Source organism: Drosophila albomicans, chromosome 3 (assembly GCF_009650485.2).
Source record: "Drosophila albomicans strain 15112-1751.03 chromosome 3, ASM965048v2, whole genome shotgun sequence".
In the NCBI taxonomy this organism is placed as follows: domain Eukaryota; kingdom Metazoa; phylum Arthropoda; class Insecta; order Diptera; family Drosophilidae; genus Drosophila; species Drosophila albomicans.
Genome location: NC_047629.2, coordinates 50559050 through 50580461, shown reverse-complemented (window position 1 = coordinate 50580461; position 21412 = coordinate 50559050). Strand labels below are relative to the sequence as shown.

The window sequence follows — 21412 nt, the reverse complement described above, 5'->3', positions numbered from 1 at the left end:
TTATGGGAAGGGGATGGCAGTAGTCGATGAAAAATATTTACTCACAATTTAAACACTTAATACACAAATACAACACACAGAGAAAACATGAACAGCGACTTGAATTATGGCTGGAAGTTATATTTTATTGCTTTCTTGTTGCTGCTTGGACCCGCCATTGTGAACAGCCATCAGCAGCCTTGGCGAGATCATTTTGTGGATCATGGAACTATACATGAGATGATGGGCCAAAGTCACTGGGGAAAATTGGATTACACCAAGTTCGAAGGCGTCCCCAATTATACGAAGCCCAGAGTATATCCATCGTATGGCATGAAAAGAGTGTTCAATGCATCGCATGCATTGCTTGAAAACATACTCGATCATAATCCCGCCATACCAGCGGGATACATTGCCGTTAAGGGCGATGATACTTTAGCACTTGGGCAGAAAGTCGAGTTCAATGATTGGTATGAATTAGTCACCGAATATGCTTTGATATTCCTCTGGATTTGTCTGCTGTTGGTGATCATTATACTGATACCATTCATAGCGTGAGTAAAGGCATTTCATTCATAGGAAGTAGATTTAAAAAGTGTTGTAATTTTAGCGTCTGTTATTGCTGCTTCTGTTGTTGTCGTCGCTGCAATCCTGGCTGTGCGCCTTGTGATTATGCCCGGGACATGCAATGCATGATCATCTTGGGTTTGTTACTCCTGTTGATGATCGCCGTAATGATGTAATCAAATTTAATCAAATTTTGTTGGCTTGGGAATTTCATTTATTTACTCACAGCTGTGGCGGGGTTATTGCCGCTTTTTCCAATCGTATGATGGATCGTGGTCTTAAAGAATCCGCTGAAACTGTTCGTCGTGGCAATGAAGATGTTTGCATATTTCTCAAGCATACCAAGGATCATATACATCATTTGTTTTCCAACAATTATCAGGAACTAATTAACCACATCAGCAATATATTAATTAGTAATATTTTACTTTACTTTCTTAAAAGTACTGCATTAACTCTCTTGTCCATTGCACAGATGCCCACAACCACATCTCGGTGGATATTGTAGATACTTCTGGTGCAGATGCATTGGAAGAGTTGGAGCGTATACTTGATAATATGCCAGAAGCTTTGATATTGATGAAAGAAGTGACCAACCTTGAAAAGCAAATACGCTTCCTGGGCGATCAATTGCGAGATGGTAAAGCAAATTTTTACTATTGTGAAATCTCTTAATATTTTTCTGCTTTTAGGTATACGTGCCATTAGGCGAAATATCAACGAAGCATACCTATTCGTGGGATATCCGTATGTATACTATAAGTTTCTTAAGAATTCGTTGATCCAATTCGTTGATACATCAAAATGTCTGCACTTTGATGAAGTATGTGAATGAACTTGAATGTTACTTTATCTCACTTCAGAGTTCTCTCTTTCTCTTCATACTTACAGATGCCAGACACTTCAGTCTATGTGCAGGGCATCGAGGAAATCATTGCCAACCAATACGCTCTTATACCCAAGGAGGCTATACTACGCTTTCAATTCATCAGCGAAGCCATTAAGAAGAACACCGATAAGATTGGTCCCATGATTTTAATGGATTTGGGACGCGGACGTGATGAATTGTTGGAGCATTCGGTACGCATTCAAAATATTATTGATGCAGTCATCAGCGATTTGCATATAAACACTTGGCGAACAGCCTCATCCTTTGAGGACATTCATGATAAGACTGGAAAGCATCGATCTATCGTGAACAGCATTGTTTGCGTTATGATCCTTTTGGTAAGTGGCATTTTTTCAGTAAAATAGCTAAAATTTGCTTAACGGCCATGACGATATTGTCATTGTGCAATGTGAATATATGCAATTAGACATTTGCCAGTTGCAAAAACTGAACTGATAAATAATTCAACTTTTTAGTTTTTATGCTCTTAAAATATACCATTAAATGAAAATTAAAATGCAATACAATTCAATTAAAATAAAGCATTTGACAGTCACCAATACGTAATCTTTGCTAAACTTATAAATGAAGTCATTAGACAGTTTATTTGCACTTAACTGAATAATTATTCAATAATCTGAAATCTGCGATTTTATGCAATGCATTTAAGTTAAAACATTTAAAGCTAATAAACTACATTTTGCGATGTACAAAAAATGTTTATACATTTATCAACATTATATTTTACTAATATATATAATACTTCGTGTTTTGGTTGCCCTTAAGCGATATTATAGACATACTTTAAAGTGTTCTATTGCCTTTAAGTGATATTTTGAACATGCTTGAAATGCTAATTTAATATAAAAACTTTTTGATATATTATATATATATAATTTATTATATATATTATATTCCATGAGTCGATGGCCTTAGTTGCTAGCACTCCCTTCTTTTAGTTATTATATTATTTGGTATAATGAATAACATGTAAATAAATAAATAAATATATTTACAACATTCAGACAAATTTTCTTTTTCGAATTTTGTCAATCATTTCTAATATCTTGCATATTTATTCACATTCCAGATCGCTATCGTGCTGTTTGTGGGTCTTATAAGCGGCTTTTGCTTCAACAGAACTAATGGAGTCACCTGTTTGCTGTTGTGCGTAATAATAACGAAAGTGAAATTATATTTGAATATAACTAATTCACAAATTTTCGCTAGGGGCATGATTTTAATATTCTTCTGCGTCTCGTTCATTGCCTTGGTTGGTCTCTTTCACTTTGTTATTGGCATTATTACCTATCATGGCGGTTGTGCACCGTTTAAGGATCGGGATTATAACGAAATCTTTCGACAGCTGGATGCCTTACTCGACGTAAGCCGTTATGTACCCAATCTAGATCCAGATCAGGTTACGCCGCCACCGCTGCGAGTATCGAACGCTATTGCAGCATGTGAAGCACATCAGACCATATTTCAGGTGCTGCTTGAGAATCGAATATTTGATATTAATCAGTTTCAAACGATGACCATATTGAAAACGGGAACCTTTGATCCTGTTGAGGACGACTCCGATTTCTCGAAAGCTGTGCTATTAACAACTGATGAAATTGAGAAATTGGATCAATTAAGTAAGGGGAATTTATCCACTTACAGAAGTGATTATTACTTGGAGAACATATGCAAAGATTTTACGCCCATCATTTTGGGAGGCAGTTCAGATGATCATTCTGGATATTTGGCATCACAAATTCGATTATTATGTAAAGATTTGTTAAATACTCACACAAACGCTTTTCGAACAAGAGCAGCATTGTATACACATGCCAGAGATTTGGACAAGTATCAAATTGCATTCGTTAAACCAATTACGGCAGCTTACGAGAACCTCAAGATAAGGCTGGCCAAAATTGATAAGCTCATAACGTATCATGCTTTGTCGTTTGGTGTCGGGATTACGACATTGGTGAATGATGTAATACAAGCGCAGTTATTTATCCGAGAGCGTGGTAAGGAATTTATCAGTTCGATTCTTACCAATCTAACGTCGCACGCACATGAAGAGGTCGAAATGTATCTCGATAAACTTGTATTTGATTGTAATAGTAAGATTGGGTTATGTGAGCCTCTCGCCTATATCTATTATCGTAGTGTTGGCGAGATTTGCGGTCGTCTAGTTGATCCCATTGTAAGTGAACTGAAGTGATTTCAAATTTCTGAACTATTTATATCTTACTTATACATTTTCAGAATGGGTTCTGGTTTGGTGTATTGCCTTGTGCCATTCTAATGGTGCCTGCCTTATATATCGCTCATCGTCTGATCTGTTTGTTTAAAAAGCATCCCCTCTACACTGGAGGAGGTCACTTTGCAGAGTAAGTACATTGCATCTAATTAATTGCATTTTGTATCTATACCATATTTAAATTAGAATGGGCCGATCTTGTCCTGTGTGTACGGGTATAGCTCAAGTGGCTCAGCCAATTATTCCGCAATTTGTTGGCGCTCCAGGACTTATTGAACGAGAGAACGCTGGAGATGTTTTGCAACTCGAGAACTCTAGTATCGATGAAACTACAACAGAGGAAGATATGCAGCGCGCAATCAGTAAAAGAAAGCGGGATTAGATAAGACTTATCTACTTATCCTCTTTTCATATGTATGCATATAATTGTGTTGTAATAAAAGCAAACATTTTTAAATTACGCGCTTTTTGCTTTACTCTTTTATCGATGCTTTTTCTCGTCCAAAGTATCGTTGAGAAATACAGCAAGTATATTTTGGTATACTGGAGTAGCGTATTTTAGATCAGCCAGCGAACAGTACATTTTGCGTCAGTCAGCATACGGTCACACCGCTCCAGTGGTAGTTGTGTGGTGATACGCGCGTCGAGGCAAATGTCCCGTTCGTTTCGTTTTTTTGCCAGCAAATTTTAATTGATAATTGGCCCAATAATAAGAAAAGGTGACTGCACTCATGAAATAACAAAGAAATCTGAATAAAACAAGAACTTTATTCATAATATTAATAGAGTAAGCAGTAGTGTTTTTAATGTTTTGGTGTGACCTCTCAGACTCACCACTAATTTTCTGTGTTCTGTGTGTGCAAACAAAGAAAAAGAAAAAGAATGTTGTGATGCTCACAAGCAGCAGCAAGCAGAAGCATCAGGCGGTGCAGTAGATACACACATTCAAAAATATGCATTCATGTACGTACATGAATATGTATGTTTATATGTATGCTGGTAATTTTGTGTACGAACAAGTGTGTGCGTGAATGTAATAATACATATGTATTTAAAAATGCAAAACGTCTATATAAACGTGTGTGTGTATTACATACATATAAGTATGCATTAACATGCAGATATTCGAATGTGCTTTGCCAGAGTGTTTGACCCACGCGTGTTCAACAAAATTCCAATTAGAGCACGAGGGCAACAACAGCCGAACTCGAACTCAGGCCACTGGAAGCTGTTGTTCTCTGGATTACATAGCGGAAGTCCAGCGAGGCAAAAATAACAAAAAAAAATATATACGCACATAAGTACTATTGTTTTTGCTTTAGCTGTAACGAATTTCAAGCGAACTAAAACAAATATCAAAAGTCGAATATTAACTTATTTCTAGAACAACAAAAACTTTTTAGTACAACGTGCGCCAATTGGACAAGTGCAGTGCTAACCGTGGTTCTTCTGCTTCTTCTTGTTTTGTGCATGTCTGGCAGTAAAAGCTAATTGGATTTGGAAGTTCTCATCATCATCATCATCGTCATTCACCTTTGTCGTCAACATAATCAAGCTCAACTAGAGCTTATTTAAGTAACAAAAAAAAAACAAAAAACAAAATCAAGCAGCAGCTGAAACAGAAACCAAAGCGAATCAGACGTTATAATACCCATTACTATTGTTGTAGTTGTTGTTTTGCTGGTGAGTGTGATGGCGACTCGAATTCAGCTTGTTTATTTCAATTTGAAATACAACAACAATTGCTCAACTCTCTGGGCGACGCCAATTGGATGAGTGTCTGTCTGTATTTGCGTGTGTGTGTGTGTAATGCTTATCTGTTCGGTTGGCTTTGCCTTGGCTTCCGTCTCTTTTTTCTTGCACATAAATCATAATTATGCTTGCTGATTAATTAATTACTGCAGTCAAGAGATCTAGAACACAGGGCAACGTTAAGAACTAAGAACGAACAGCAAGCACATTGCTCATTCCATGTGCAGCCACATACAGATACAGACACATCCCTGACCTGTGTAAGATATACACACACACAGAGAGACGCACACATGCAAAGCGTATTACCTAGATTCTTATGTGGCAGACACAGCGTGAGTCCCAATCTATGTGCCCTATGCGCATGTACTATTTATAGTCAGCGACACCGGCAGCTGAGACGCTGTATTTACATGCAGAGCACAGATGAAGTATGTATTTCCATCTGTGTATCTGTGTGCGGACTTCATAAACAATATAAATTACAAAACTACCACACACAAACACAAACACACAATCACAATTCATTTCAGGTGCGAAAGCATCGCATAACATGCATTAAATCTCAATTCAGTTCAGTTCCCAGTTCTATTCTGGCTTTGAGCCATTGTTGTTGCTGCTCTCGTATTTATACTTCCTGTAACGTTCTTTACGTTCGTTCTCAACGGGTTTCCGTTCGCCATCAATGCAACAACTTGACTTATATATTTCTCTCTCTGTCTTTTTCGCTCACTCCATCCATTGTCTTTTTGTGTGCCCCATCAAGATACAGTATATACTAAAAGTACTTAGTATTCTCGACTACACACTCTTCAGCTTCAGCTTTTCGCAGCCTTTTGTTTGCCAGCTGTCTCGCTTGCACTTGTGCTTAATTTCAATTGAAAATAGTTCTTTGTGTCAGCTTTTGATTAGACCCCAATGCGGACTCTTTATGGGCTCAGCAACCGCAGCAGCAGCAGCAGCTGGTTGTGACTGTATGTGTGTTAGTGAGTCATCTGATTGTGGCCGGCAAACCAGTTCCCTCTTCGGGCCACACTCTGCTATATAAGCCAGTATCTTTCGATACCGGTTCTTTCGAAAATACTGAAGAAAACAACAAAATCTCTTCACTTCAAATGACAAGCGACAAGATTTCTTTCCAATGAAAAAAAAAGGCCATCAGGGCGTGAACGAACTGGATTTCATGTGTTTTTTTCTTTTGCCAAATATATATAGATAACTACGCATATGGATGTGTATATATAGTTAACGGTTAACGTTATTAAGCTCAGCAAATACTCGTTTCTTATTAACGTTATTAAGCTCAGTAAATACGCGATATTTTTTTTATTGTTTTCTCTCTTTAGCCCAATATTTGTATCAAAAATGCATGACACATATTTCTAAGGAAAGATCTCATTCTTTTTATGGGACGCTTATTCATTATTTTATTATTTCCTGCCTTAAATTGCATTTGCATCTGAATGATAAAGCCAAGAGTTGTTGGCGGAATAATTTACGTGTTGTCTGTGCAAATTAGCCTATGATTTAATTATTGCTGCTAATGGGCTTCGCATATTTAATTCACTTTGCTTGCAACTTGTGTGTGTTGCAAGTGCTGCATTTATTAGATAACAAACCGCAACTTCTGCGGCAACTTGTGCTTGGCTTGGCCTCGATTAGATCAATCCACACTTTGGCTTTCACTACGAGTGTGTGTGTGTGTGTGGCATGCAACTTGTGTCGTGTTACAAACAAAATAATTTGATTTAAGCCCCCCGAACAACGAAAATATTCCATCTCGTTAATTCATTTCGCACTTCGCTGAGTCATTTGTGAATAATTTATGTATTTACTTTATGCATTTGGCAATTGTGTTTTTGTTTCGCTGTTTTTCTCTGCTTTTGTTATTTTTTATACTTATGCGTATTTTCAACATTTTAGTTCAAGGTCAAAGTAATATGTGCTTTAGTTTGCCCAAAAAATGTGCTGCGAAGTAATTTTATGGAATTGTTCATCTTTTTTATTGTGTAATTTCTGCTGATAAACAATTCTTCACTTTTCATTCTGGGCTTCTTAGTCATATTACGAAAATATGAGTAAATAATAGGCTAGCCATAAAAGCATCTGTAGATAAAATGCGCTCTTCTTTATCTTCGGGGAATTCAAACACTTTCTCAACGAAGAAGAAAAAAAATAGGTACAACCTACTTATATGGCTTACTGTCTTTGCATTACCCTAGCGAAAGGCATCGCTGACTAGCTGTGTGGAAAACCTGTTAGGCATCGCGCACAACAGACAAACTGATTGAATTTCAAGAAGTGGGTCGACCATCGCCTGACTATTTCCTTCGTTTTTGGTGAGACGACTCTGTCTGTGTTGTAAATGTGCAAAAAACTCCATATACTATCGAAGAAACGTCATTTTGGCAGACCAAGTTGTGTACACACAGCTGAATAATTTCAGTTCAGTTATTGTTTATTGGCAAACACAACACTGCAAAGTGTTGATGAATCCAACAACAACACCAACGGCAAATTTCATTAAAAAACTTTCGAATAATAAACTTATCCAAGAATCTCCTTGAATTCATTTCATCATATGATTTTTTTTTTGTGTGACATTTCTGTGTCATTCACATTTATCGTTTTTTATGGAGTGTCGTGTGTTCTAGAAAATACTTTCCGATAAGAAAGTTATCCAGTAATAATATTTAGTTGCAACTCTTATGAAGTGAACTCATTTTATTTTTTATAGATTGCCTTTTAAACTTTTTTGGTTAATTTATATAGAAACCTTCTTCGAAACAAAGAAATTTAACCACAAGCATATATGTATGTGAATTCACTTCCTAATATGGTATTCTTGGCGTGTTTAAGTTTTTAAATATAACTTTGTTAATTTACGTAGAATTTTATTATGAGCTGTCAACGGTGTTTATAAATGATTAATTTATATTGAAACCTTCTTCAAAACAAAGAAATTTAACCACAAACATTTTGTAATATATATTCCTAATAAATTCTTGGTGTATTTAAGTTTTTAAATATAACTTATCGTCATCGTTGTTTATAAAAAATTCTTCCTTTAGTAACATAAATCTCATGATGCGAACTCACTTCCCAATATAGTATTTTTTTGTGTATTTTGGTATTTTATATCGACTTTTTTAATTTATATAGATATTTATTATGAACGTTCATCGGAGTTTATAGAAAACTCTTTCGAAAGAAACAAATTTATCAAAAAACATTTCTTAATTCCATTCTCTTGTTGTCAACACAATTTATATTACAGAATTTTGTGTATGACTTATAGGAGTTTATTGTGAAATGTTGTGGATAATGTTCGCAAACAATTATTATGATTATGATTATTATGATTCAACACTCGTACAGTGAATTCTGTTCATCATACGTTTGGAATTTCTGCAATAAAAGGCTTATTAACGAGTCTAGTTCTTTTTTTTTTCAAAATATGGTACTTTCGAATAAGAAAGAATGAAAAGCAGTTGCGATCTCTTAGGTAATATTTACTTTATGATATGACAGTTTTAAAAGATTTAAAAAAATTACTTTACATTTATATAGGTGACGATGTTTTAAAAAGATTATTCAAGAAAATTGTAAAGACGAAATCTAGAGGATGGCTGAATTCTTTTTATATTTGGTATAAAGTTTATCATAAACACATTCATGTAAGATTATAATTCAACTCTGCCAACTGAATACTTTTCTTCAAATATAATATTTCATACGCCTAGAAATCTCTGAAATTTTATATAGAAGTTTACTTTAGAGATTCGTGTTATAGAAAACTTTTCGAAGCGAAGAAACTTATCCCCAAACATTTTATAAATAAACTCTCCTAAAGTGTATGATATTCATCAGATAGAATGTCGTTTGTTTAGAAGTTCTGTTATCTTATATACATACATGTTTATGCTGGGAGTATCATGTGGCATTATAGAAAACAGCTTGCAGTTTTCTTTGCAGCTACGGACTGAATGCATTTGTAATGTCTCCACCCGCCCTTGTCATAGGTTTTTAGTGGCAGAATAGTCGAGTGCTCCCTACAGTACAGCATCGCAGCATCAGCTTCTGTAGCAGCCCCTAAAATCTGAGTGCGTGACACCTGACTCTAACTGCGCATGTGCCTATCATCATCATATCATATCATTATCAAGTCTGCAAATTTGTTTTGTTTTGTTTGGTTTTGCTCGTTGTAGTTTTATTTCCATTTGAGTGCCGCACTTTTCAAGAACATGTGGCTTAAAAATGTGCTATGTGCCTCGATATTGGACACCCCCCCTACATTATATATTATATATATGCAACCTCAGCACCCACCCTTGGACTGACCCCCAAACGCAGCGAAAATATTTCTCTGCAAGGGCTTCCAGCATTGTGTGTTCCCTCATGTCAAGGCCGTTCAAAGCCTCGGTCGCTGTTCAGCGCTGTGTTTATTGGATTTGCTGTCGCTGTCGCTGTAGCTGCGACCGTATACAGATTTTTCTGCAAAGTCGCATCGTTGGCAGACAAGGCGTTAACCACCCACAGCACAAAAATTCCGACAACTCCAACGCGACAAAATAACAAGATGGCCACGTGCAACGCTCTCCCAAAAGCCATTCCCGAAAACATAAACATTAAAAATAATAATGATGGTCAAACAGCTGCCAGAAGCACATAAAAACTGCAGCTATTTTTATGGGAACTGATGAGAAACACATTTATAGAGAGAGCATATTTTTAAAAATGGCAAAATATTGATTGCTTTCCACTTCTATGGGTTCCCCTAAAACAGAAAAGATAAATGATATTCCCATCTCTTAGTTAATTATACATTTATAATTAACTTTGCTAATGCTGGCAGACTATCATTAATTTAAAAGTTAATTTCATTCCATACTTAGTAGTTATTTATGAGCCTCTTTGAACCCTTTTAATTGCGAAGAACAAGTGACATTTTAAGTTCACTTCAATTGCGTTAATCTCTAATTCTCCTTCTCGTTCGTTTTTAATGTGTAATAACATAACAAGTGACACGTCAATTAAAGGCTGTCTTGGCAAATGCTGTCCGTCGTGGCCACTTAAAAAAACTAGAGCAAAAAGCCACCATTACGTGTGTGTATTTTTTTAGTAGAGCTGGGGACTAAAGCAAACAGCAGTTAAAAGTGCACATAAAACACACAAACTCAAGATAAGCAGGCGGTAAATGCAAGGCTCTAAAAAAAAGTGCCTCGTGTCTGTGTTTGGTGTGTTTAGTGTGTGTTGTGACACACGTTTGTAGCTAAGGCAAACGACAAGACAGCAGCAAGCAGCAAGCAGTCAATGGCTGGCAGACATCTAACATAACATACATCCCGACCCTTTCAATTCACCTACAACTACTACTTACAACTCCCCTTTGCTACTGTCCACTGTTCAACTGTGGGGTTCAGAGACAGCAGCAAAAAGTTCAGTGAACTTTTCGCTTTTCGTTTTCTATACACGCATATCAGCGACAATAACACAAGACGTGACACTGACTGCAGCGTTGTTATGCTCTATGTGTTTGGGATTTATAGGCAGATAATGAGTCACATGTTGTCTATATCTTACAATGCAAACATGGCATGGGATTTTCTACATTATTTATTTTTTAATAAGAATAATCTAAATATTTTCCCTTCTATTTATAATCTAATTGTACAATCAGAGTGAATGAAATTCTGTTCCTCTCGTACTGAGAACGTTGAGCACACAGAACAATTGCGTGTTTGCCGCTCAGGCGAACATGGCCTCGGTGGCGCAGTAGGCAGCGCGTAAGTCTCATAATCTTAAGGTCGTGAGTTCGAGCCTCACCCGGGGCATGTAACTTTTTTGATGTTTTTTTTTTATTTTTGTTTTCGTTTTTCTATTATTAACAATAAGTTTTATATTTTTTAATCAACAATCACGATTTGCATCACAGCATTTTATAGTTGAAAACTACTCCCACTTGCCTTGTCTCTGTTGCTGTGTTGCTACGCGTTTAGTTATTTTTCTTTATTGACTTTAATTGATGTCAAGTGAAGTGTTTGTCATGCTAGAACCAGTGACAGTGGCCGTGGCATGAAGCAGCAGCATTAATATATTTTGTGCAACGCTGTCTTGGGCAAATAAAAAATGTGCAAAGCTCTTTTCCATTTGCCAATTGACACGAAAAGAAATGGAAATGAAACAAACGGCCACAAGACACACCCACATGGCGAATGAAATATGTATTTAACTGCCCTGCCACGCATTAATTTATATTGCATATAAGCTTAAGACATGCTAAATTCGTATTAAGGAGTGTGCACCTTTATTTTCGGATATTTTTATTGTCTCTTTGGCATATTTGAATGGTTTCATTTGGTGTTTCTGTTCGTTTTGGTCTTTTGCAGTTTAGTGACGCGTGAAATGGATGCGCACTCCGGCCATAAGAGGAGCCAAAGCAGGAGCCAAGTGTGTTAAGAATAGCATTTAATCGACGCGAGCCTAGGAGGACGGCAACGCAACCATTGATTGGCTAAATAGCCACAAGTAGAGGAACAGAGTAGACAGACAGGATTAACAGCAATAGCAACAGAATGACAGCCGATTACCTCAAGCCAAAGGCGACACGCCACAAAAAGAGCGCCGTTAAGCGACGCCATCGGCAAATTGCCTATCTAGCCATATGCAGTCTCAGCGTGATAATATTCGGCTTTGCCTTGGCCACATTAATCAGGCCAACTCACGCAGCCGATGCCGATGGTACGGGAATGGTGTGGCGCGAGGGTTACGAGGGATTTGGCACCACCCATGAGCAGAATCATCTGCCACATTATCCCCATCCGGAGTACACACCATACAAACACACAACCAACTATACCAAATCACCAAAATACTTCACCGAGGCCATGGACCCGGTCTACAATTTCACCCACTTGGTGTTTGACAAATTTTTCGTGCGCAAAACCGCTTTGCCACCAGGTAAATATTGTTGGAAATCAATCAGGCATTATCATAAATTAATTTGTATTTATTTTACTTAGGCTACATTGTGGTCAAGGACCAGGACTCACTTGCTCTTGGTCCCAAGGTCGATGAGAATGATTGGCGTGATCTCTTGCAGCACTATTGGATCGTGCTCATCTTTGTGTTCATTATGCTGCTGCTCGTAATTATCGTACCCTTCATAGCGTAAGTCTAGACGTGCTTTGAACAAAGTTTTTACTTAATCTTGTTCTCCTTTTCCCTTCTTCAGTGTGTGCTATTGCTGCTTTTGCTGCTGTCGAAACTGCAAAGAAGGTTGTCCACCCTGCGATAGTGAAAAGGATGGACGAAAACGTTGTTGTTATGGACTGATGATGCTGCTGCTCATCATTGGCTTGCTGTGAGCTTAAGTTGTACTTAATAATTGATGTAGCACACTAATCGAATTGCAATTTCAATTGCAGCTTTGGCGTCATCATTGCCTTTGTGACCAATAAGATGCTGGATAGCGGCTTTGATGACACCAGCAACACACTGCGACGTGCCAGCGATGACACCTGCACTTTCCTCAAGGATGTGTCCGAACACATACATCATTTGTTCGTTAAGAATTATGAGGAAATGGAGACCAATCTGAATGACATTTTGAAAAGTATGTGACAACATTATTATTATTGAACTCAGAATTTAAAATTCATTATTTCTTTTAGATGTACCGCGGCACATTTATTTGGATCTAATGGATACCTCGGAATTGAATTTGTTGTATGAATTGCAGCGCATATTTAACAACACAAAGCAAGCTGTCACATTATTAACTACTCTACAGAAATTAGACAAGGAACTGCGCTTCAATACCGCTCAACTTCGAGACTGTAAATAGTTTTTCAATTGAAGTTAAAACAGCTTATTAATATAACTCTTATCCCGTCAGTACTGCGCGGAGCAAAACTCAATGTGAACCATGCTTGTACTGTGCTCTGTGGCAATCGCGAGTGTTTGCAATTCTTGAAGAACACTCAAATCGAATTTCTGGACAACTCCAGATGTCTGCACCTGGACAATGTAATTTCTAAATCAACTTTTTGGAATTATTCACAATGTAACCAACATTTTTATATTTGCTTTCAGATGCCAAACAGCACAACTTATTTGCTGGCAATGCGAGATATTCTTACAATGGATACGGCTAATGTGACCACAGCTGGCATCAAGCGTGTCGAAGAGATTGAAAAACATATCAAGCGAGCCATCGAACCGCTGACACCCAAAATCACTTCGGATATACGCAAGGGACAAGAACAGTTCCTACACCAGGCGAACTCTATACGCAACATTATTGATTCCGTGCTCATGAATATTCATACGAATACCCTTAAATCGACCAGGACATTCGATGATGTCTATGAGAGATTTGGTGTGGATCGCAGCTTTGTCAGCGTTGCTGTTTGCGTGTTTCTGCTAGTGGTAAATATTTGAGTTCATGTCAGATTTAAGATCAATTTCTAATTTTCAATTTACTTATAGATATTGTTTGTGCTCGTTATTTCGCTGGTCTGCGGCTGTTGTGGACGACGTCGACGTGGCTATCGCGATGATTGCTGCAGCAAGGGAACGGGCGCCACTTGCCTTTTATTGTGAGTAATCAAAAACATCTTCAATAAGAATTAATTAACGAATTCATCTCTTATTTTCCAGTGCTATTTTGTTGATATTCTGCGTGTTCTCCGTCACTGTGCTCGTTGGACTTTTCTACTTCATTCTCGGCATGACAACCTACACGGGTGCCTGTGCACCACTGCGCGATCAGGAGAAGAACGATCTCTTCCGTCAGATCGATTCAGTGATTGATCTCAATCGTTATTTGCCACACTCTGAACGTGTGACGGAGACTCCACTGCCGCCGCTTCGCATCTCAAATGCCATTAAAGCTTGTCACGCCGACGAATCCATATTTGAGCTAATGCAAAAGAATAATCTCTACGACATTAATGAGTTGGAGCGCATTAAGGTGCTGCGTGATCCGCCAGAAAACAAAGTGCCCATCTTCAGGGCGGACTATAGTAACTTTAGTGTCTTCACCAAGTCGGAGAGAGAAGAATTGCAATCCGCCGCCAATAGCAACATGTCGCGCTACAAAGGAGCTATATTCCTTTCGCACATTTGCAAGACATTAACACCCGTCGATCTGCCGACAATGGCCAATCAACTGAGGCAACTGCGTTCAAGTCTATGGAGTCAATGGGGCATTTACGATTGGGCCAGAACGGCGCTGGAGAATGAGGCCTTCAATCTAGAGAAAATCTATGATGAGTTCTACAATAAGATCATCACGGGCGTGACAAAAATAACTGAAACAGTAGCTCAAATCGATAAGCTAATATTGTACAACAACTTGCCATATGGCGAATCGATTTATTCGCTGCTCGAGGCAACAAGTCATTCTGAGAAGTTCTTAAAGGAGCGCGGTCAGCGATTTGTGAATGCCCTGATTGATAATGCAACCCGAACGGTCGAGGGTCAAATCGAATCATATGTCCAAATGCTGATTGCAGAGTGCAGCACAAACGTTGGCAAATGCGCACCATTAGCTTACATTTTCGATCGCAGTGTCGATCACATTTGCAAACGCATCGTGGATCCAATGGTGAGTTGAGATAGATTGTACAAATATGAACTTAACTAATGTGTTTAAATTTTTTGCTTTCAGAATGGTTTCTGGGTGGGCGTCTTGCTCTGTGGCGTGCTCTTCCTGCCTGTGCTCTTTGTGGCTCATCGTTTGCTTTGCTTGTATAAGAAGATCGATCCGTATTCGGCGCCAGCTGTGGGCATTGTTGAGGGCGGGTAAGTAGCTCTAGATACGCGAATCATTAATTCATCGCTGTGCTGTCCAAAAGCTGTCCCACCTGCACTGGGGCAATAACAATAAGACCGACGACAGTGCGCACTTTTATTGGCCAGGCAACTGAGTTCAGTGTGCGCAATGAAACTGGTCAGCATACTAACAGTGGTGTTGGAGGTGTTGGAGGTGTTGGTGGCGGTGGTAATACTGGTGCCTTTATATTGCTGTTGACGGACGAGGGAACCGAATCGACCACAGATTCGAGTGAGAACAGCAAGCGAAAGCAGGATTAACGGCGAAGGAATTTGTCATAGAATAATGTCTAATCTCTTGTCACACTTGTCTCATTCTCATTTTCATATATACTACTATCTACTATATACAACAACGTAATGTTATGTCCATCATCACAACTAACGCGCACGCACACACAGCAGCGACTACTTGTATGACGCCTATAGCGAGCGTGAGCGCGAACACGAGCATGTGCCATTGGCCAAGTAAGAGTTGTTCCATCTATGTCTATGTCTACTACATGTCAATATTTATCTAATCCCCTCCCATTTGTGATTGTCAACTTTTGTGCTTATTTACTTTTGCTTTTATGCTGTACTTTCAGTGTGCCAAAGAAGCGTCGCAAAGCTTATGAGCGCCGACGGGAGCAACAGGATTACTATGAGGATGCATCGCCGGGCGTGTCACGTTCCCGCGGTGGCGGTGGCATGGCCAATGGCGGTGGCGATGCTGCCGGTGGCAGCAACATGCGCTACAACGATGTGGCACCCACGTAAGCATTGCCCAAGAACACTAAACCAAACACTCAACCCAACTATCTATCAATCTATCTATCTTTCTGACCTCCTAATCCAAATTGCCTGACATTAAATAAGCGTGTGTCCCCGCCTAACGATATATTTACATGAATATAACACATTAATACACACACCCGATGACTACTGCAATATTTGTGGCTGGCTAATTATTAATTTGATGGCCACACGTTTAATTGCTATTTTTCGGTTTTATTTTATTTAGCGCTAAAGTTGTGGCTATACTAGATACACGGCCAAAAGCACTGGCGGCAGATGGTTTCTTTTAGGCATTTTAATCCCTGAACGTGCATATAAAAATGGTTTTTGGTAATATTCTGGTCTGCTTCCTCTGACTCTGTGTGTATGTGTGTGTGTGTGTGAGCGTGGGTGTGAAAGTGTGTCTGTGTGTCTGTTGTTGCTTTTTGACCCGCCGCTAAACGTCATTAATATCATTCTAAAACCGAACTCGCAGCCAGTCCAATGAACATCAACTGGTTTCATAACAGCGCTCACCTCATTCTGCTTTTTTGTGTTGTTTGTTCATTTTTTTGGCCTGCCAACCATTAGCATATGGTAATGATGGCCTGGCTAATAACTGTTCCATTGCCCAACTCCCAAAAAGAAAAACGCAAACTAACAGCAATCTCATCTGTGTATTGGCAAAAAAACAAACTGAAACTAAACCAACTAAACGCTGCTATTTTTGTGAGCTAATGATCACTTTTATTAGATGACTAATTTGATGTTGTTCTCTCATCTCACAGGCATTGGGATCATGAACCACCGCGTTACCACAATCCGCCCGTGGCGCCGCCATCATCGGAATACGAACGCCCACCGCCATACTATTATCCCGGTGCCTCGGACCAGGATTAAGGACGTGATGTGTGTGGACATTTGTTGGCAAGGCTTTAACGAAACGGCAAGAGAGAAAGGAAATGACGAGAGACGCAAAAGGAGATGAAAAAATAATAATCAGAAATATGTATGGAAGAAGACGAAGAAAGAATTTAATTTCGAAAATCCCCCAATTTTACTGAGACTGTAATTTTAGTTGAAAATGAAAAAGAAGAAAAAGAAAGAAAGAACGAAGCTAGGTTTTTTTATTTAAAGTTATGTAATTTCTATTATCATCAGATGTGTTATAAAATATTCTTTGGACTGTATCAGACGATCTGCCAGCAATGCAAAATATATAGTAATGATATATATACCGAAAGAGTGTGGATTAGTAAAGATTAGTTTTAAGCACACACACACATAGACACACACAGCCGAAAATCTATTATTTAATATATTGTACACATTAAAAATGTTGCCAAAAGATATGGGAAATGCGTAAACACGGAAGTGAAGTTGCGATATCGGTTGAAAGATTAAGAAATATGCACAGCTAAAGCATTTAATAAGTTTAGTGTTAAATGAAAAACGAAGATCACAAGATACATATATAAACACACACACATACACACTCAAGAAAATCTCATTAGTTGATTGTACGCAGTCGAGAATTGCATTTTTGAAAAACCCCCAAAAAACAATAATCAATGTTTACAACTCAAAACTATTTAAATCGCATTTCGAAATTTAAATGAAACAAATTATTAAACACATACTAAATATATATAGTATATATTTGTATTTGTATCTGTAAACAGAACTGCCATTTTAATTTAGACTTTCTGATGAGCAGTTGCAAGTTTTTTGATTCATTTTTTACCAAGCAAACAACAAGTGTATTTATTTTCAAAGAAACTTAACATACACAAAAAAAAGTAAAGCAAAGTAAAACCAAGAATTACACTTCCTTAAGAATACATAACAGAAAATGACGCACTTTATAATACGTACGAGTACTTTACCAATCTGTCATAGTTTAGTAAGTGAAATTTCAACTCAAAAGAAAACAAAAAGAAAATTTGAAGAAAGGAGAAGCCTACATAAAAAACGTTTCAAATTGTATTCTAAACGTATGTCTTCGATTTCTGGGCAAACTGCAAGTAGCCAATATAATAAAAGAGGAGAAGAAAATGAATTAAGATAAATGCAATTAAAAGATATACACACACTCATACACCAACACACACACACACGTTTGTATAAGTATGTATTTTAGTTAAGCGAAATACCAACAAGTATATATATGAATGTATGTACGTATGTAACTTGTTCTCTTTTTTATATTTTACTTTTACGTACATTTCATGAATTTCTGCTTAAGTCATTTTTAGTGTTTAAACAATAAGCCAATAATCTGAATCAAAGTTTTAAAGCTACAAAAAAAAAAAAAAAAAAAAAAAACAATACAAAAGAAAAACAAAAAGCAAATAACAATTACTGTGAAAATATAAATTATAAACATATATTCAAGAGTGTTTCTTTTTAATTTTTAAACATTTCTATTATTTTTATATCAGTTACCCATAGGGTAGAAGGGTATTATAACTTTGGGGGCATCTCCGGCCTCATAAAGTATAAATAATCGTGATCATCGTCAACAGCTAAAAAGATTTAGCCATGTCTTTTTGTCTGTCTACCTGTCCGTAGGATTTTTGGTAAATGCAATAATAACTATAGTCTTTATCATCCCATAAAAATTTGGTTGCAACGCCTACTTACTACGGGTTGTGTTTACTTTGGCTGACAATCTGGTATATTTTGCACTCTATATTCCAATATACCGAATGTAGTTGTTGGTATATTTTAAGTATATGATTAATACCGCACTGTTTTGCTCTTATTCTTAATGGACAGCGGATCTTTCACAGTCGAGCATACTCGACAGTAGCTGTCTTACTTGTTTTAAAGCCAAAAGTCACGATTTTTGGTACATACTAATAACTACATACAGTATTTTTTATTTCTGCGATGAGATAAAAATTGTAGAGATTAATTAACAAGTAATTTTGTATGATCAAAATAATATTTGAAGCATAATAGTATATCGATATACCAAAAATAGTCTATTATTATATTTTATTATTTATTCGGTATATGAATTTGGTATACTTTACTTTTTCTAAAGAGACAACTATGTAAAACTGCTCTAATCTAAGAGTAGGCTTCGGCTGCCAAGCGAAACAACTCACACTTATTTCAACAAAAATAGCAACTGAAACGTATCTTGATTCAAGGAGCATGATTAATTGGTACTCACTTGTGTTCATCTTACCGGGAATTCTAGTCTACGCCTGGCCTGGAAACTCTCAGAGTAGCGTAAACAATGATTTATTTATCCCGAGCTTGCATAATCATTCGGCTTTGACTATGAAATTGTGGGAGGAAAACAACTGTCAGCCAACGTTCTGCTGTTGGCGCTGGCTGCTGGAGTTGCAGAGCACACAGTGTCCTTTCATGCGGCTACTGGTGCATTGCCTCATTGCGTTGCCCGTTTACAATTTGTTGCTGTTCTTGATTGGGTAAGCTATAAGTATAAGTCATCAGCAATAATTTAAAGCTAGCTTCTTACTTAGCTGGCAGCTGCATAGAAGCTGCTCCTACACAGCTGAGCGTTTGTTATGGTTGCCGAGACCAATAGCGGAAGAAAGATTGTTGGCACCACAACCTTCGACTGTTGTGGTGAAACCTTTGCTCATGTCACCCACCCCGCCACCGCGTTGCAAGCGTCGCCAAGCGCCCAAGCCGCCAACAGGTCGTATACGCGCTACGCTTAGCTCGCCTGACAAATATCCCAGTCACAAGGATCCCTTTGCCACTGTGCCCATCTACGATCCTCAGCAGGAAGAACGCTACAAGACATTGCGCTTGAATTTGCTGCGTGTGCTTGAAGGTTTGCAGCAGCCGCTGCCGCCAATGTTGTCGCTGCCGTTGCCCATGCCCGTTGTGCTGACGTCACCAAAGCCAACTCCTGAGCTGCATAAAGTTGAAGACTCAATGCTGGAAGAGTCAACATTAAGCGAGTCAATGGCACCTTTAGATCTATCAAAGAGCAAGCGAAAACCTTCGAAATGGTTGCATACTGTAGTTAAAAGGCTTGGAAAAACCTTCTCGAAAAGCAAGAGTCACAAGCATTTAGAAGTCAGCACAGCTGCCACATTGAGCCGCCGAAGCAGCAGCAATAGCAACATCACCAGCAGCAGTAGAAGCGACAGAAGCATCAACACTTTGCAGCCCTTTTGGCAACGCATAGCTCGAAGTTCCACTCGAAGAGGAACTGGCAAGTCAAAGTTTTATGTGAACTCGCCCAGCAGCTCGGAGACAAACAGCAGCGCCAGTTGCATCTACGCTTATTAGTAGAGGAGACAACGAACGCATAAGGCAGGAAGCAGCTTGAAGCATTGTTCAAGGGAAGATCGTTAGATCGATGCTCCCATGCAAAATGCTGCATCATGCCCAATGCGTTCGCTGTCCCTTCTACACACAACATAACATACTTAATTTATATATAAATATATTTTGCTAGCATTCACCTTGAACGTTGCTTTGATTTTATTAGAACACATACCAAATAATACAGACCAAAAGACAGACAAAAGACTTAAGCGACATACGCGGTCGCGTACTCTCATCAATCATAATAAAACTCTGGCTGGCGATGAAAACAGCCACGACTACCGGGTGAACTTCGGTTGTTTGAGCTTGCAGATTTGTGGCTGATACCCAGCTGATTGTCTCACAACAATGCTAGGAAGCAACGACGAAAAGAAACCCGTGGAGGAGGCGGAGCATGCACTGAAGCGTGCTCTGCGCAGAATCATTGTAATTTATCACTTTTATTTTTTTTGTTGACTTTCATAAACATGAACATGACAGTTATTAACTTTGAACAAGGATGTGTGTTCTTCGCTGTGTCAGTCGAACAGGTGTTGTAGAGAGACTCTTCCGCAAGGCCAACAAAAGTGAAAACTGCCAGCATATGATTTTCATAATTTTCAACTAAAAATTAAATCACGTTTCTTATCAGCAAACATTGTTGTTGCAGTTGCTGCTGTTGTTGTTGTTGGTCGGTGGTCGGTGAGTGCCTTTCTTTTTCAACAATTACCAAAATCGCAGCAGCGACGTTAACTATGTACAACAAGAGCAATAACAATGAAATTTCACTTTCAATTTGTGTGTAAAAACAAAAGACTTAAGACACGAACTGAACGTCGCAGTCGCCGCAATCGCAGTGAAGGTTAAGTTGCTCGATTTGATATTCAATTGGTATAACGGTTTCGAAAGCCAAAATGGCCGCCAAGTTTAGCGACAGTCAATGCACTCTAAAGCAGACGACATTACGCTATACAGATCGATTCTTAGCGGCCTTCGTGGCTGGTGTGAAATTTTGTATTTTGCCGCCATGTGAAACAGAGCATTGCATTTCCATTTCCATTTCTCATTTGTGGCTGCTGCTG

General features: G+C 38.3%; 3 protein-coding genes and 1 non-coding gene across 11 annotated transcripts; all 4 read left to right on the top strand.

The window, feature by feature from the left end:
- The first annotated feature begins 12 nt into the window (after positions 1–12).
- LOC117569511 (prominin-like protein) lies at positions 13–4149 on the top strand. 2 transcript variants are annotated; one of them, XM_052005641.1, is made up of 10 exons: positions 13–533; positions 590–718; positions 775–962; positions 1022–1186; positions 1239–1369; positions 1438–1773; positions 2526–2602; positions 2666–3632; positions 3695–3819; positions 3876–4149. In XM_052005641.1, exons 1-10 carry the CDS (start codon positions 88–90, stop codon positions 4069–4071), a joined length of 2760 nt encoding a protein of 919 aa, XP_051861601.1. In that variant the 5' UTR covers positions 13–87; the 3' UTR covers positions 4072–4149. The 2 variants fall into 2 exon arrangements, with proteins under 2 accessions (XP_051861601.1, XP_034106589.2); XM_034250698.2 differs by lacking the exons at positions 13–533; positions 590–718; positions 775–962; positions 1239–1369 and having other exon boundaries at positions 1087–1186.
- Positions 4150–4286: 137 nt separating this feature from the next.
- On the top strand, positions 4287–17139 carry LOC117567046 (prominin-like protein). 6 transcript variants are annotated; one of them, XM_034246762.2, is made up of 15 exons: positions 4287–4408; positions 11831–12401; positions 12464–12611; positions 12676–12804; positions 12869–13056; positions 13115–13279; positions 13339–13469; positions 13536–13871; positions 13932–14041; positions 14103–15051; positions 15115–15248; positions 15681–15746; positions 15866–16033; positions 16282–16385; positions 16823–16948. In XM_034246762.2, exons 2-14 carry the CDS (start codon positions 12017–12019, stop codon positions 16343–16345), a joined length of 2973 nt encoding a protein of 990 aa, XP_034102653.1. In that variant the 5' UTR covers positions 4287–4408; positions 11831–12016; the 3' UTR covers positions 16346–16385; positions 16823–16948. The 6 variants fall into 6 exon arrangements, with proteins under 6 accessions (XP_034102653.1, XP_034102652.1, XP_034102648.1 ...); XM_034246761.2 differs by lacking the exon at positions 16282–16385 and having other exon boundaries at positions 15684–15746; positions 16823–17139; XM_034246757.2 differs by lacking the exon at positions 16282–16385 and having other exon boundaries at positions 16823–17139.
- Positions 11203–11275, top strand: Trnam-cau (transfer RNA methionine (anticodon CAU)). The gene has a single exon. It is a non-coding gene; the product is annotated as a tRNA-Met (tRNA).
- Positions 17140–19106: 1967 nt separating the features above from the next.
- LOC117571948 (uncharacterized) lies at positions 19107–20468 on the top strand. 2 transcript variants are annotated; one of them, XM_052005642.1, is made up of 2 exons: positions 19107–19477; positions 19520–20468. In XM_052005642.1, the coding sequence occupies exons 1-2, from the start codon at positions 19197–19199 to the stop codon at positions 20310–20312; spliced, it is 1074 nt and encodes a 357-aa protein (XP_051861602.1). In that variant the 5' UTR covers positions 19107–19196; the 3' UTR covers positions 20313–20468. The 2 variants fall into 2 exon arrangements, with proteins under 2 accessions (XP_051861602.1, XP_051861603.1); XM_052005643.1 differs by having other exon boundaries at positions 19112–19477; positions 19532–20467.
- Positions 20469–21412: the final 944 nt, after the last annotated feature.

Bases quoted from the DNA above. Each gene is read 5' to 3' on its own strand.
- LOC117567046 (XM_034246757.2), top strand. From the start codon at position 12,017: ATGACAGCCGATTACCTCAAGCCAAAGGCGACACGCCACAAAAAGAGC. The intron at 12,612-12,675 runs GTAAGTCTAGAC...TCCCTTCTTCAG, and splicing joins ATTATCGTACCCTTCATAGC to TGTGTGCTATTGCTGCTTTT. The intron at 15,052-15,114 runs GTGAGTTGAGAT...TTTTGCTTTCAG, and splicing joins AACGCATCGTGGATCCAATG to AATGGTTTCTGGGTGGGCGT.
- LOC117569511 (XM_052005641.1), top strand. From the start codon at position 88: ATGAACAGCGACTTGAATTATGGCTGGAAGTTATATTTTATTGCTTTC. The intron at 963-1,021 runs GTAATATTTTAC...TCCATTGCACAG, and splicing joins CATCAGCAATATATTAATTA to ATGCCCACAACCACATCTCG. The intron at 2,603-2,665 runs GTGCGTAATAAT...AATTTTCGCTAG, and splicing joins GGAGTCACCTGTTTGCTGTT to GGGCATGATTTTAATATTCT.
- LOC117571948 (XM_052005642.1), top strand. From the start codon at position 19,197: ATGATTAATTGGTACTCACTTGTGTTCATCTTACCGGGAATTCTAGTC. The intron at 19,478-19,519 runs GTAAGCTATAAG...ATTTAAAGCTAG, and splicing joins TTGTTGCTGTTCTTGATTGG to CTTCTTACTTAGCTGGCAGC.